Source organism: Rhea americana, unplaced genomic scaffold, assembly GCF_003343005.1.
Source record: "Rhea americana isolate MKP2758 unplaced genomic scaffold, rheAme1 scaffold_44, whole genome shotgun sequence".
Lineage (NCBI taxonomy): Eukaryota > Metazoa > Chordata > Aves > Rheiformes > Rheidae > Rhea > Rhea americana.
In genome coordinates this window covers 4,729,420-4,744,682 of record NW_028186579.1, presented here as the reverse complement: position 1 = coordinate 4,744,682, position 15,263 = coordinate 4,729,420, and the positions used below count along the sequence as shown (strand labels likewise).

At 37.3% G+C, this 15,263-nt stretch overlaps 1 protein-coding gene across 1 annotated transcript in view; it reads right to left on the bottom strand.

Annotated features, from left to right (window-relative positions):
• Nucleotides 1-229: 229 nt before the first annotated feature.
• Nucleotides 230-15,263, bottom strand: part of PRKCE (protein kinase C epsilon) — a 295,541-nt gene continuing 280,507 nt past the window's right edge. The window contains exon 15 of the mRNA XM_085315873.1: nt 230-1,198. Coding sequence (XP_085171999.1) covers nt 1,052-1,198 — 147 coding nt within the window. The 3' untranslated portion in view covers nt 230-1,051. The remainder of the gene's footprint in view (nt 1,199-15,263) is intronic.

Genomic DNA, 15,263 nt, shown 5'->3' with positions numbered 1-15,263 from the left:
CATGTGTAACCTTATTTTGTGTCTTCTAAAAGCAGATTTCTCATTAGATTTTAAACAAAAAAAAAACACAGTAGTATTATGATTTTGTAAAAGTGTGCAAAAGTAACACACTGCTGAGAGAATAAATATAAATAATTAAGAAATTATTTATCAACTTAATTACAATGGAAAAAGGCAGATTTATAATGTTTACAATTAATTTTATATAAAATTAATTGTAAACATTTGAAACCTTGCCATCACATTAATGGTTCATTTGAATGGGTATTATATTTTGTAACATGGATAGTAYACCGAGTTGCCTGCAAAAATGTAAAATGCCTATGTTAAAGTACTATAGGCTTTTTATTCTTTAGCCCTTTAATAACTATCCACATAGTATCTGATTTCCTACTGTAAATACGGTTTCAGTTACTTTTGCGACTCTCATTCCTAAAAGTTTTCCACAAATTTTAAAGGGAACTTCATCAAAAGCCTTAATTAGCTGTGCTTCTTTTTCCAGACAGTTTCACTTTATGTTTGTACCTCCACCCAATAAAACATCCATAACCAGTAATCCCACCTCCAAGAAGGTAGACTTCTTCACTTACCACAAGGCAATATATTATGTGCTCCATATTTAAGTACAGATCTCACCATAACCATCAGTGCAGAAGAAACARTTCTCACCTTGTTAGTTTAAATACATATGACGATTAAATAACATGATCTGCTAAATCACTTTTAATGGCGTGGTTCCATTTTCCATGAAAAAAAGATGCAATTTCGTCCTCTTGGGAGGTCTTAGGAACAAAAGAAAAGTTGCAAATACACGGCAGTGTGTTACATCTACAATTTCTGATACAAAATTGTTTTGCATTGCTTTGTGAGACAGAAATTAAGAGTGCTTTCAGGTCAGAAGATTAAAGGAAAAAACAATAAATATATACTTTAACAGGGGATATGGGCTCAGGGTAAGAGAAGTAGTTCTTGATCTACTGAGTCTCAGTAATTTGACGATCTCTTCAGAATCACTTCTTGCAGCATCATCCATCTGTCAGCCTAATGTTGTCTATGGCAGTAGCTCCTCTCCAAAATAAGAGAACCCTTTAAATTCTTCTTGATTGATTTGTTTTATAATTGTCTCATCCACCAGCGTTAATACTGGTTCTTCTCGCGTAAAGTCTTGGTCAAAGTTATTTACATCCCTTTTGGTTTTCTGAGAAGAGAAGTACAAATAAGGCGAATGGTAAAACAGCGCGTTAAAACAAAAGGTGCTCTCCCTCCTCCCGTCCATCCCCCCCAGATCGGCAGCCTTTTCTGAAATGATTGAAATAAAAGAGGAGCTACTTCACACAAAGAATAACAGACGTATGAGAGCAGCTACAGGAGCAAGTACCATAAATGAGTTCAGGAGAGGCCACAGAAGCAAGTACTGTAAATGAGTTTGCAGAGACTCACTGGTCTCTGAGAGGTGAAGGAATAGCAGTATGATGATAAAGCAGGAAGCTGAGATTAGGAGTAGTTTAAAGAAAGGGTTTGACATAGTAGGCGGTCTGGCTCTTTCCTGTTACGTTTGAATATACTGGTATCGCCTTTGAGAGGCACAGGGAGAATTGATTTCCCCACAATATAGCCTACTGTTTCAACCCTACCTTATCTATTTCTCTACATCTGCCTACGCTTGGCTTTAAAATTAGATGTATACCTCACAGCAGATCTCAGTCCAAAATCCTTGAGCTCAACATTGGCAAATCAAATTTCCCAGTGCAGCTGAACATGACCCAGGGTAATCAGGGCAAAGTGTAAATTCTGGCTCCAAAGAAATAATCTGAAAATTCTATTAATTTAAAGGACATCAGGATTTCCCCAGTGAAGGCTAAAGCACACTGGTCTTTCAGCTAAGCTGGCTCAGCAAGGTGCAGTTGCACAAGTTTTGTTGGGATAAAACATATTGACTAGAGAGAGAACTGGGAAGGCCAACTCATTTTCTTCTGGGCACTGATAACAGCGACTAACTGTAACCACTTACATGTGAAAAATTCAAATCAACAGGGGAAAACATGCCGTCCTCAGGTCATCCCCCTGAGCTCTGCGGTATTCTTGTATTCCACGTTAACAGTGTATTTCAGGCATGTACAGGTTTAGGCAATTGGAACAAATACTCTTCTTTATACTTTTTTGGTTGTTTTTCTTTTTGTTTCATAAAATCTGTTACCTGAGTGATACTTAGTTGAGGCACACTGCCACTGTAAAAATTGTCTTTGTGTCCATCCTAGATATGTCTAAGATTAAGGCAAAACCAGAAACAGAGTAACTGTTTGACTTGCAAAGTAAAATGATAAAATCATAAAGTGATGCATCATGAAGTAAGTACATTCATGTATCCCATTGGGACATACGTTTTCTTTCAGCATAGATAGATTTTCTTATAAAAAACACATACTAAAATATTTTCTTCATCAGTTCTACTGAGCTGATATACTAAAACAAATAGTTTTCTTTCTCACAACTGTAAAATGGTAAGAATTCTYTGTAAGAATTTCATAGATGTAACCTATTGTAGCAAAAAAATGGTCTACAAAAATTTAAGACCTCTCTGCCACTGGTAAACCAAGAACTTTCTAAGTATGAGCAAAAAATATATATATCCTGTTTCTAAAAAATTCTATTAAAAGGAAAGGAATATGGATTTAATAAATACATACATATATATGRTTATGTTGTTTGCTTTTAAACTGTTTGTAATATTTACTTTGTACATAAAGATTGCATGCAAAGTGTATGTGATCCATATACTTCCAACTGCATAAAGCATATTAGACATAGATTAGGACATGKTTTTTTTCCTAGTTATCTGGGCAAATATTGCAAAATAAGAATGAAATCTCATATGAATTTTCAAATGCATTACATTTTAATTATGTCTACATTATTCMTTTTCCCCACATCCTTCCATAGTATTTTCACACTCTCATACAATAAGTTTGCTCCAGAAATAGCCACTAGAGTAAAAAGAGTTGTAGAAAATAAAATTCAAAATCAGAACTATAGTTATGTGCAAGAGAAATGTGACTATACTCTTACTTTAACCATTAGCTATTCAAGGCAAATAAGCTCTAGACTAACTGAGAATCAATACAGTATACATTGTTTTCAGTTTCTCATACAGAATATATTTCTGAAAATTTGTGAAACTAAAAAAATAGGATGGTAAATTCCTCAAACTCTACCAGGGGCAATTATCTCACAATGAGCTCTTTTTCCAGAAAAATATCATTGAGATTTGTGAAAGTGTTAGGGGCAAAAAAATTACAGATGAATACTTTTGAGAAACTGTCCCACCATTGAAGTACCTAAAACCTATGGATTGAAAATCACAGCTCTTCCTGTACAGCTTTGAATTCCAAACACTTCTGAAACAAAAAACAAAGTCATTTGCTCAGATTTAAAAGCCTAGTATTTCTAAAAATCTGCCTTTAAGACTGAAGAAGGAAGTAAAACTTCTGTTTTAAATTTAGAACCAATTCCCCTTCKCTTTGGCAGCACACATGTAGATCACCCAGCCTATTAACAGGACAGATATGGAACAATCTGAAGGACATACTCTGGCAAGCCTCTAACTAGCCAATTGATCAAGTAAGACAAAATAAGCCATAGGGCACAAAAGTGAATGGATTAACAAGACAAAAGGCAAACAAGTGCCTCTTTTCAACAGAAACATTTAATTGAGAAACCCTCCTTAGTGACTTATGCAATTTCTTCCTGAAGCTATGACTATTTTGCAAGGCCCCATCTACTAACAGGCAACAGGTCTGGCCACATTGCTGCTACTATCTGGCACTGCTATTTTAATGTTCTTGCATTGTGAATACTCTGTAGGCCAACAGCATGAACAAATACATAGTTGCAGCATGAGGCCTCAGGATGAAGGTATGAAGGGCTGTGGCTGTCTCCTAGGAGAGAACCTGAGAAAAGAAAGACCATCTGCAAGGTATACAGAAGTATACAAAAGAAACAGACTGCTGCTATTACCCAACTTCAAACATTCAAAAAAGCATGAACAAAAACAGAAAAATCTTTGTACTGGTTGACAAATGTATCACTAAAAAAGCAGTATTGAATGGGGGGGGGTCTGCTTACTTACCCTATAGTTTCTGAGAATTTGAGACACCTTATTTTTATGTTTTCAAACTTTTTTTTTTTCTAGGTAAAACACTGATTTCTCAATTTCAAATTTGAAATGACTGAAGGAGCTAGGGMATTAGGAAAAAAAGGAACACCTAACTATTGCAAGGGTCTTTGATACAGCCATGAGCAGCAAAGGCACAGAAGAAGTTGCACGTGGCAGGGCTCCAATGCAGAAAGCCCTCAGAAGCTAGTTTTTTTTTCTCTACACTACCCAACAACTTGTTTTCACAAGCTGTGAACGCACAGCACAGCAGCTTCCCTCAGTAGGTGCCTGATTCCCAGCCCTGCTGAAATGGCATTGAAGTGGACAGTGACTGCCGTACCACTTYAAGTCATATCACTTTAAGGACTAAAAGCGATACAGTTCCAAYCTCATACCTCATCTGAAAGATCGCTCACAGTATCTATGATAGCAAGAAAGAATAGTGATTTGACATCTCTTGTGCAGGAAGCATGAGAGCTGGTTGATACCTTTCCYGCACACACACCTACAGCAATCTGAATTTCAAACATCTGAGCACTGACCTAGCGAGACCTGCTTATCTCAGGAGATATGATGGAACTTGCTTCTTATGGGTGATATCATCTGATCAGATCTAACACTGTGTCTTGCTACAGAAATAAAACATCTTTCTGATTTGGGCCTRTACTGTTTTGGGCAAAGGAATGTTATTTTATGAGTAAAAATGCTTAATTATGGTCTTAAATCTCTGCATGTTATTACAAAAAGATTATAAGAGACCTCATATGCATTAATAAGCACATATTAAACAGTGGTTTTCTGAACTCAATTTAGTTTCACTGCCATTTCAATGAAGAATTAATTTTCTACCTGCAGTCATAGACTCAAGCTTAGAAAAACCTCCAAAACATGCTTAGTAAGCTTTCCAGGACCAGGGATTATCAACCTTGTTTGCTAATGATTTCTGTCAAACAGCAAACCAATAAAACGCTAAATGACACTACATGAACTGCAACAGAGAGAGAGAGAGAGAGAGAGAAAAGATTTGATATTCTTATCACTGAAAATGCATTAAGAAGGGTTAGACCTTCCCCTTCATTCTGTTACTCATTTGAGGCAAATGTGAGTGACAAGAACCACACATTTCTGTAAGACTGGAAGAGCTGCAGAAATCACTGAAACCACAATTTTTCAAGCATCTGACACAAGGCGTTCCAGGAACAGGGAAATCAGCAAAGCCTGGGCACCTCACTAGCTGTGTGGTGAGCTGACGAGGCTCAGTGGACTCGCTGATGTCTAGCAATTAATTATTTTATTTTATTAAATTAGTAAATTAATTCTACAGCTTGGAGGCATTAATAGGTACCTATTTCTACTCCATTGTTTGTTTTCGCTTAAACTGCTGAAAATCAAGGAAGCTCTTTTAAATCCTTTGAAAGCTCAATGGCTCCACTAAATTGACTGGAACTGTCCACTGAGCCCAAAGGATACTCAGAGAAGACGAAAGAAAGATGGAAGTGGTGGCTATAAAACCAACACTACAACAAAAGAGTCATTTCTGTAGGAAAATCAGCTAAAAATACAAATTTACTTGATGCTCATAAATATAACTGCAGGAAAAATAAGGTAGAACTCTTCTCTTTAAATCAATTAATACATTTCTGTTCAGTTTAGCAGGATGAGGTGCTAATCCCAGAATAGAGAGTCAACTCAAGTAAGCGAGGATTGAAATGATTATTATAACTAAGAACCAGTATGTTGGTGGAAAGAAAGAAAATCATTGTGTAGTATCATTATACTCTTGAACAAGTGGACCTTTTCACACAAAATATGTACCAAGCTTGTCCATGATCTTCACATTCTGAAATACTGTCATCACTGTCCTACAGGTGCAGACTGGCCCTCCTATATGACTGAGTGAAGCATCTTTAACTTTACTCCACTGCAATACAGTTTTCTGTCAATAGCAGCGCTTGACTCCTCTCATATGCCTTCTGGCCCACACAGAAATCCTGGAATTTGTCATTCTTCCTGGGAGCATTCCTGGAAAATCCTTTTAGTGCATACGTGATTGTATTAGCAGCACATCAAGCACAAGACAGACTTAAAATTGGRCAGGAGCTGAATCTGGGCAGGAAGTTGCTACAAATTTCAGTATGTAACTGCAGTGACATGGGACAGCAGCACAGCAGGAACAGACAGAGCAAGAGCTGCATACCAAGTCTTGCATGTTTTCATATRTATTACATGGTGCCATTTAGTTTTATTCAGAATTTTGCTTCAGGAAGAAAGAAAAGATTCCCAGGCTTGATGCAGTATCAGCAAGAAGAGATTCTTAGATCAGGATGATCAAAGTTTGAGTATTTTGTATTTACCTTGTCATTGACAAGATTTTTAGATAATTTTTTTCAAGACAGATGGAAATTAAAGACATCAAACAAACTGGTTTGAAGCACGAGTTTATGTGGCTAACCTCACATATCACTGTCCCCTCATTCACCTCTCCTCCTTACGATAACAAAAACCACAGCACAGGCAGAGATCACTTTGCACCAAGCAATGGATCTCTTCTCACAAAGGTGAAGCAGTTTCTAAAAAGTTGAGGACAACTGAAGAGCACTCACTAGCGCATCTCATTCTTTCTCCATATACAGAAATTCAGTATGAACACTGTGAAAGAAACAGGTTGAGAAGCAMAATACTTCAGGCTTCTTTTTTTTAATCATTTTGATACCTTTTCACAGTATTTGCATGCACTGAGAATCCATATCACTACTAAAAGTATTTCCCAAAATGCCCTCTTTCAGAATATAAAATATCAGAATAACTTTACAATTTATTAAATATTTTCAATATGTCAGTTACTCTAGTCACGTGAAAAGGATCTACAGCAGATTAGACATAAACTGTCAAACGAGCACCACTGCACTGTATTAAACTGATTGTTACGATGATAAAAAAGGTTTTGAACCAAAATAGTTTTTACAGGTATATCAACATTCATACTTCTAAGCTTAGGGTGCCATTTTGTGCTCCTTGATTATTATTCCTTCAGTAGATGCAAAAGACAAAAAATTAAGAGAAACAAGTGGGRGAAAAAAAGATATTCAGCAAAGATTTTAATAGATAATCAAACAATTTTGCAAAATACACTAGGCTATGTAGTCCCTAATTCAATCTGTTACAGAAGTGCACAGACCTTTAGCAGGCAGAAAACTAATTCACAGAACTATGAATTTTAAAAGAGATGATTTGTGATCCAGTAAGCTGAAACCACTTCTATAACCAAATGCCATCTAGCTTTCCTGGGAATGTAAAATGGGTGGTGTAGGAAAGGGAATAATCTACACAACTGCCTAGGCTTTTTCCTATTCTATATCCCCCCCCCCCCAAAAAAAAAAAAAACAACACAAGAAAACAAATAGCAAAGGAAACAACAACAACAAAATCCAAGCTCTGCATTCACTGATTCATCTGATAAATCCATATTCACTCTATATTAAGAGCCTGGGAAATGAATGTCACCCAACAGAAGCCACTGTAAAATTGTTGCTCCCTACAGCCATACTTGGGTATGGTTCTAGCACTAACTCGTTCACAGCACTAAAGCTGTGTACTATATACCAAAACACTTTTGTTCACAGCCTGACTGCTACAATAGTAATCTGAGTGTAAAACAGCAGCGGAGACAGATTTCACAGGAGCTGCTGGGGTGGTCAGCACTACAGGTTTCCTGCCTGTGGTTCATCCTTTACCATCAAAATCCATCTTGGGGTAAATACCATCAGCGCTTGTTGCTGTTAGGACTCAATCATGACGTAAGTACTACACATCAGCTATGCTATGGTAGAATATATACCTTTTCTAAGAGCAAAGAGGAATTGCAGAGGAAGAATGTCAACTTCTGAATTTCCATAATATTTTTTTTTCTCATATGATGGGTRTCTCTGAGGCTTTAGCTACATTTCTTCTTGGGGTGTAGAAGTCTTGTTTTTAGTGTTCACTTACACTTTAGCACAGAGCAGTRACTAAGCCCAGCAATTGGAGCTGACTTGCAAAGAGAAGAAGAAAAAAGATGACACAGGAGTCTGCAAATTTGACATGTGGCTCTGGAATTCCGGTGGCTTCCAAGAGATACTCTACAAACCACTGAGCGAATACCTAAGTACAAATTGTCTGGTGCAGTATAGTGAGACCTGAGCAGATTTATTCTGARAAAGATCAATAGTGCATAGGCATATTACCTGAAGTGAAGCAGCAGTTCATGGGAAAGCAATTCTTTCAGAACCCTGGCACGGAGTCACAACAGCTCTCACACAACTCCCAACACAGTCTTTTTTATTTTAGCCACTTAAATACTGAATTCTTCAGCTTAGGAGTTAGAAGATTGTTAAATGCAATGACAARGGGTAAGATGTAGTGAAACTTTGTGTTAAAACCAGTGACAAAAATAATTACTTTGAACAGWTGAGCACTGTGTAAAGACCAAATCCATCTTTTATCACCTCATAAATGRTATCTTCACCTGGCAAATTTTAAATTTTAGAATACAAGAAGTCAAACAAGCTATTYCAAAATCTCTGATGTAAAGTATGACATCAATTATTTTGAAATTGGAAAGCAAGATATGAAAGACTGCAAAGTGCACAATRTTATTTTGCCTCTTTGCACTAGGCACTTTCCTCTTTCCATTTTGTCCCTAACCATTCCCATCAGAATCCTATTAATAYTTACATTTCTATCAGTGATAGCAATGATGGAAGTAACAGAATAAACAAGAAACTAGGATGTTTACCACTATTTTATCTAAATCTGACTAGCGCAGATCTAGCCTGCACAGGATGTGAGTTGGGCAGCCATCCAAATCCTACTTATACTTCTCATGTAGCCACTACATACTAAACGAATGTACATGTATAATACTAAAATTGCATAGTTTCTTTTCTCTTCTGGTGAATAGGACACAACCCATACACTTCACCTTCCTCTACATTTCTGTAACTTTTAAAATTAATTTTCACAAGAGTGGAAAATGATGGGCTGCTAGTTTAAATTGCATTGCTTCTAACCTGCAGGGAGAACTTAGATTTACTTTGCTTTCCATGGTTTAAGCAACCATACAAAGCTAGGGAATCAAGCAGAATATGATACAAACAGCAGAATGATGTAATGAACGGATATAAATAAATATTTCAAGTCTCATATCTCATCCATGTTCCTGGATAAAGCACTGATCAAGGAAATTTCCTGTGCTTCATTCTGCCTACAGTCAGCTGTCCAGCATAATTACAGAAAAGTAACATATTATCTTACGAGTGTTAGCCCCTCCTCCACGAAGAGGTGACAGTGGATGCAAAGAACCATGAACATTTACTGATGTTCGGTGTAAAAGGTAATAGCAAGCATGTGTAGTGAGAACATCACTCCAAGACTCAGCTACGCATTACAGTAGCAATCCAAACCTTCAGTCTGGTTTGCATTATAGATTATAGAGCAGTAATGCTACATATTTTTGGGGGAAAGACTGTGTTCTTTAAACATTTCAGCAAACTCGCACTCTTTGATGATGATACAGCTCATTAAGGATACAGCTTTTATTTTGAGATGGACCATGTATATGAAGCCTTTTATGCATTTTGTTATTTTAAATCCTGCATTAAATCAGGAAGAGTTGTACTTTTTTTTTTCTTTTTTTTCCCCTCCCCAGCAAATCTTTATTGCTAAGAACTTCTCCAAGACTGGAAAGATTCCAGTTTTTGTCCTTTACTGTTGCCTGTAATAACTCTTAATGTTTCTACCTCCAAACCATAGTATATCACCTGGAACACAATAATCTATTTTGTATTTCTTCAGCATATTCGTTTAAACACAATTCAATTGTCTGAGCAGTTCCTATATGCTATTCACTGACTTCTAATATGTTTGCCATATGATATTTCTAGAAAAAATATAAATGCATAAATAATTCCTAAGTAATTGCAGCTGATTTTTCTGTCTTAAGATAACATGTACTGGCTTACTGAGATTTCTCTAAAATGGCTTCCTGCATTAATCCCAGGCAGAATGTTACAATATATTTTCAAATACTGAAAGGCATACAAAAATGGAAACTAAAGAAGGCTGTCCTTCTCTGCCACATCAGAGTATAGTGTACTCTGAACTGTTGTTTTTATGGTGTAGTTAAATCAGGAGAACATAGAGAGTACACAATTAAATATTTAGAATATAATTAAATAGTTAGAATTCATTAAGATTTTATTTGTAAGATATTGGATGTGGCTTTAGCAAATTATATAAGCCTATGCCTAAACTCAAGCATTTGTTAAATCAGGTCTTTTATCCAGAAAGTGTACCTGTAGATATTAGCCAAAAATAAYAAACATGTAACACCCCTCTATCCCGTACTTTAAAATATATTACGAGCACTATTAAARGACAACATCTGGGTGGACAACCACTTGGAGTAAGTCACTGTTCACGGGAACAGATCCTTATCTGTCATCCATTAGAGCCATTCAGCATCTAAAATTTGTTGCATCGTTGATTTACATATATCTGAACTCTGTCGGTCTCTCAGTATTTCTTTTTATTTCTGATCCATAAAATACAATTAATTTTACACTTTTGTTAGTTTGGTTCTCAGTGGAGTTGGTTTTGATACCATGAAAATCTACTGCTGATACCCTCTTCAGGGTGATCAGATGAACTCAATATATTCACTGTACCTTTACTTTTTCAAGTTCTGTACTTTTTTAGAGCACACACTCCCATTATCGTCTAACGAATGACAGTACTGCATCAGGCTATCCAAGGCTCAGATATAAAATTAGAGTGTCAAGTGAACTGCAGAAACAAATTATATAGGCCTTCCATGCATGAAGAACRAACAGAAAGTAATATTAACACTTGGTGAAATAAATTTAAGGTGAAGTGTGCAGTATRCTATATATAGCATACGACACTGGCCATGAGCACGCACACAGTCAGCATGATTCAGCTACACAAGGTGGTTGCTAAAACTCAGCAAGTCAACTGTGTGTATGACCACGTTAACAATCTTTTCTGGAAGTCCGCAACCGTCCCCAAGTCTCCAGATATCTTTCCTCAGTATGCCAAATGCTTTTCAAAGTTTTTAAAGGTGATACACATCACCAACTGCTGCTGAACACCCCAGGGGATGATTTCCAAAGTAGCAGTTTTGTAAACTGTCTCCCTCTCCCGCAGCCTGCCTGTCTGATCCGAAGTTTGGAAAACATTCTTGTCTGAGCCTCCCTGTCACTGTTTTTGCCAGAAATTTACTTAACAGAAGAGAGCACTATGACTGCTCAGCTGTCACTCGCTGACCAACCTTCTTTACTCAGGAGTCTGAACGTTTGCTCAGTAGCCAGAGAGACGTTTGCACTTGCAGAGAAACGAGAGACATCTCTACCTCGACTACCTCAAAAACTTTAGACATGACTTCAATAGAACAGGGATATTTCCGGCCATTAAGACTTTAGCCAATCTTTGCTACATTACAAGAGCTTTCTTCAATAACTTCCTTATTATTTCCATCTCCTTTTGATTTTGTGTGACAGGGTGGTCAAACATCTTCAGATCAAACATCTTCAGAACCAGTCCTCTGACTTCATTGGTCAAGCTCGCACTCTGATTTGATGATCACATTTCCCTTTTTGGTTTTAGTCAGCACATTCCAGAAGTCTTTCTGTTCACTAGGCATAACTAGTAAGTTTGCTGAAGAGGAGCTTCTGGGCCTACATTTCAGATCATTTTTAGGATCTCTAGGGTCCTGCTCTGTTTTATTCAAAAGCTGCTTTTTTTTTCTTTGTTTGACTAGTCTCCAAGTTCCATGGAATAAGCCTTCTTTTGCAACTTTATTCTGTCCAAGAATTGAGAACGACAACTACGTCCCACTTGGAGGATGTTATAAACACGTCAACGTGATACTGATGGAAGTCAGTCAGAAAGAATCAGGCAAGCAAGATACCATTTAGATTTCAGGAGGAGAGTGAACCATTACAAATAAATGCATATTGCTACACTCAAAAATTAAAACTGCAGTTAATGAAATAGCACATATGTCCTCACAGGCTTCCAGGTTAACATTTAGCCTCCAAGAATACTAGAAAAATCACATATTCTGACTGCTTTCTTCTAGAGATCTTAAAGCACAGCTTCTTTTTATGAATTTTCTGGGATCTTTCAAATTTAAAGTGTGTCAAAGTAATCTATAAATTTAAAACTGAGTTTAAGCTGAAACCTCAAAAATGTTCCTCACACTACTTTCATATTGAGAAATGATATAGTAGGTCTTTTATCTTACATGAATGAAGAAGACTAAGTATAGATGATAAGACTCCTAAATTGTCAGAGATTTCTAATGGTTATTTTTAAGCCCTTAGAAAGACACATTAAAATAGAGATAAATGTGACGTTTTAAAAAAGCATCTGCCATTGCTTCTATTTTTTTTAAACTGATGTGCATACTCAAAAAAGTTGCAAATTAAAAAGAAGCCATTGCACAATGAATGTATACTACTTCCACACATCAGTGTATTTCATTGCCACTTTTCCTCCAGACACTGGAACTGGTTTTTGAACATGGTTTTGTTAAGGGTGCAGGGAGATTCAGCAGTTTGTAGTGACAYGGGTTTCACTCTTGGTTCAGCTACCCGTCTGCTCTGAGCTTGAGCAACGTTCCCCTCACAGTGCATCTAATTTCCCTCTCATTTTTGATCTTCTGTACGTGGATCTCTTTGTCATTATGCATGATTGTGTCTTATGGAGCACTTGTACAACTTTTTGCAGAGCAGAATCCTCATCTTTCTAGGAACTCTGGCTGTTATTGCAGACCTGCAGGCACAAATGTGTTCACTCAATTTCTCTTTCTTCCTGTTCTTTTCAAATATAAATAGCAGCCTTTAGAGAGCCACGGGTAGYTGGGCTCTTCAAATGCCCTTCTCTGTTCTTCATGCTTAAGCAAGGGGAATTGCTCTTCTACAGGTTCTTTGCAAACATGAATGTGATGTGTAAATCAACCAGTAAGATCTACACTTAAAATACGCAGTAAGTAATCTAGACTAAGTGTTCCTCTTGTCCCTTATAATTTGAGCCTCTGAAGCATGCTGTTGCGAGATCAAATGTGAGGTTTGTGCCTCCACAGGCAGGTAACAAAAAGCCCTCCTTGTAGCAATACTGCAGCATAACAACAGAAAAGCAGCAGTTAATGAAGTGCTAGGATTCCTTACCATTGCAAGATGCCTTTCATGCTACTGAAAATAAGACATGCGCTACCTCAGTCCCCCATCTGCATATTAGTGTGAATGCCAATGGAATTAAGTTTTGCACTAGTATGCTGAGTTATGAATAGATATATATATGGACGTATTTTTGGTGTCCATTTCAGACAAATCCCAGTAAGCCACTTTTATTAACTGAATGCTCACATTAACAYGGCATATTGCTAATACAAAAAGTTCTGCAAGAGAAATTAAACCCAAAGCCAAAGCTCTTCCTATGTTCCATGTTCCGGGCTCCAGCTGCAAAGCAAACTAGTCATGGACTTTCAGCCCTGGGCAGCAGTCYTTCCTTTTTTTCTCTCCGCAATCTGATAAAGAGCCAGATTCCACTGCTTCTTAAATTAGCTACAGTTTTACCCCTAGCTTTAATGACATCAGAAACAGGCTCAAATCAGGAATTTYATTGTCTATGTTAATATAAAAATAAAGTGCTTCTATTTGAAAGCTTAAGAATACACTGTAAGTAACTGAAAATATTATTTAACTTAATGGTTTAGATTACTTTCTAAAAATAGTGCTGGAGATTAAAGCAGCCAAAAWGTGAAAGAGAATCAGTGTTATTCTGAGGAACACAAAAAGTAAAGATGCAACAGTCCTCTTGCTTATCACTCCATCCCAACAAGCACCATTTTAAAATGTACAGTTAATAGACGGTTAAATGAATTTAATTATTTGGTATGAAAAGATTTTAATGTTATGAGACCAAGAMTCAACAAAACCAAACAAATATTGCTGGATCCCCAGTACAGAATCAAAAGAAGCATAATAAAAATTGTTTAACTTATAAATATTTGGGAACCTGCAGTGCTGGAAAGTAGCTTTCATACATCTTTGATTCTACTGTTGTGGTAATCACAGCTAAAAACAGCTGCTGCAYGCAGTGACACGGAAAAGAATAAGAAACAAAAACTAACAGAATGAGTAAATTCTGGGAAAATAGAACCTTGCACWTCTACCCAAACAACACCAAAATCCTTTAAAAATACTGGCTCACTTACGCTTGACTTCCATAAATTATGATACATGCTGGGTATAATCTCCTATACACTTCTGGGACAGTTAAGTGATCGTACAAGGTCACAAGCTATGTGAGGTTATCTGAAAACCAAAGTCCTTTACTTTTTGCTGAGGGAAGAGGCAGAAGTGGCACAGATTCTTTGCACGGCCCTGCCCAGCCACACACTAGACCTATCGCTGCGCGTGTCCCAGCAGGCAGTGCTGGTGCTGCTGGCGATGACCGTCTGCTGCAAGCTAAGCTATCAACAGTCAGTGCTTTTCAACGTGTGGCAAACTGGTCAACACAGAAGTGACATTTCGGGACCATCTCACATTTAATATTTTAGTTCATGATATCTCCGTGACAGGATCAGAGTAGTAAAAAAAAAAAAAAAAAAAAAAAAGTTGGATGTCAACAATAATGGCCATTTGTAATAAAAAGCCTAAGCCCCCAAAGCCCACACCCACTTTTTCTTATTTTTTTCCAAAAGATGCGAGTTAACAGTTCTGTCAAATACAGTTGCTTCCCTGTTTCTAACCCTTCGTTTGTGCATCGGTATTAACTCTCCCAGAGTCACTCTCAGAAGAAGGCCCGCCATCCTCCCGTGCCTGAGACGCCTGCAGGAAGGGGCAGGGGGGAGGTACGTAATGTACAAAGATGGTACATGAGTGCCTGAGCTCTGAAGACCACTCCCCAGGGGTTCGTCTTCGCAGTGACACTTCATGCAAAAGCATGCAGTATAGCCCCTTGCGTGCCCACCTGCTAAATGCTCATTGCCATGCACTGATGACCGAATGGAAATATATTATGAAACTGAAGGGAGACCTCAAGGTTA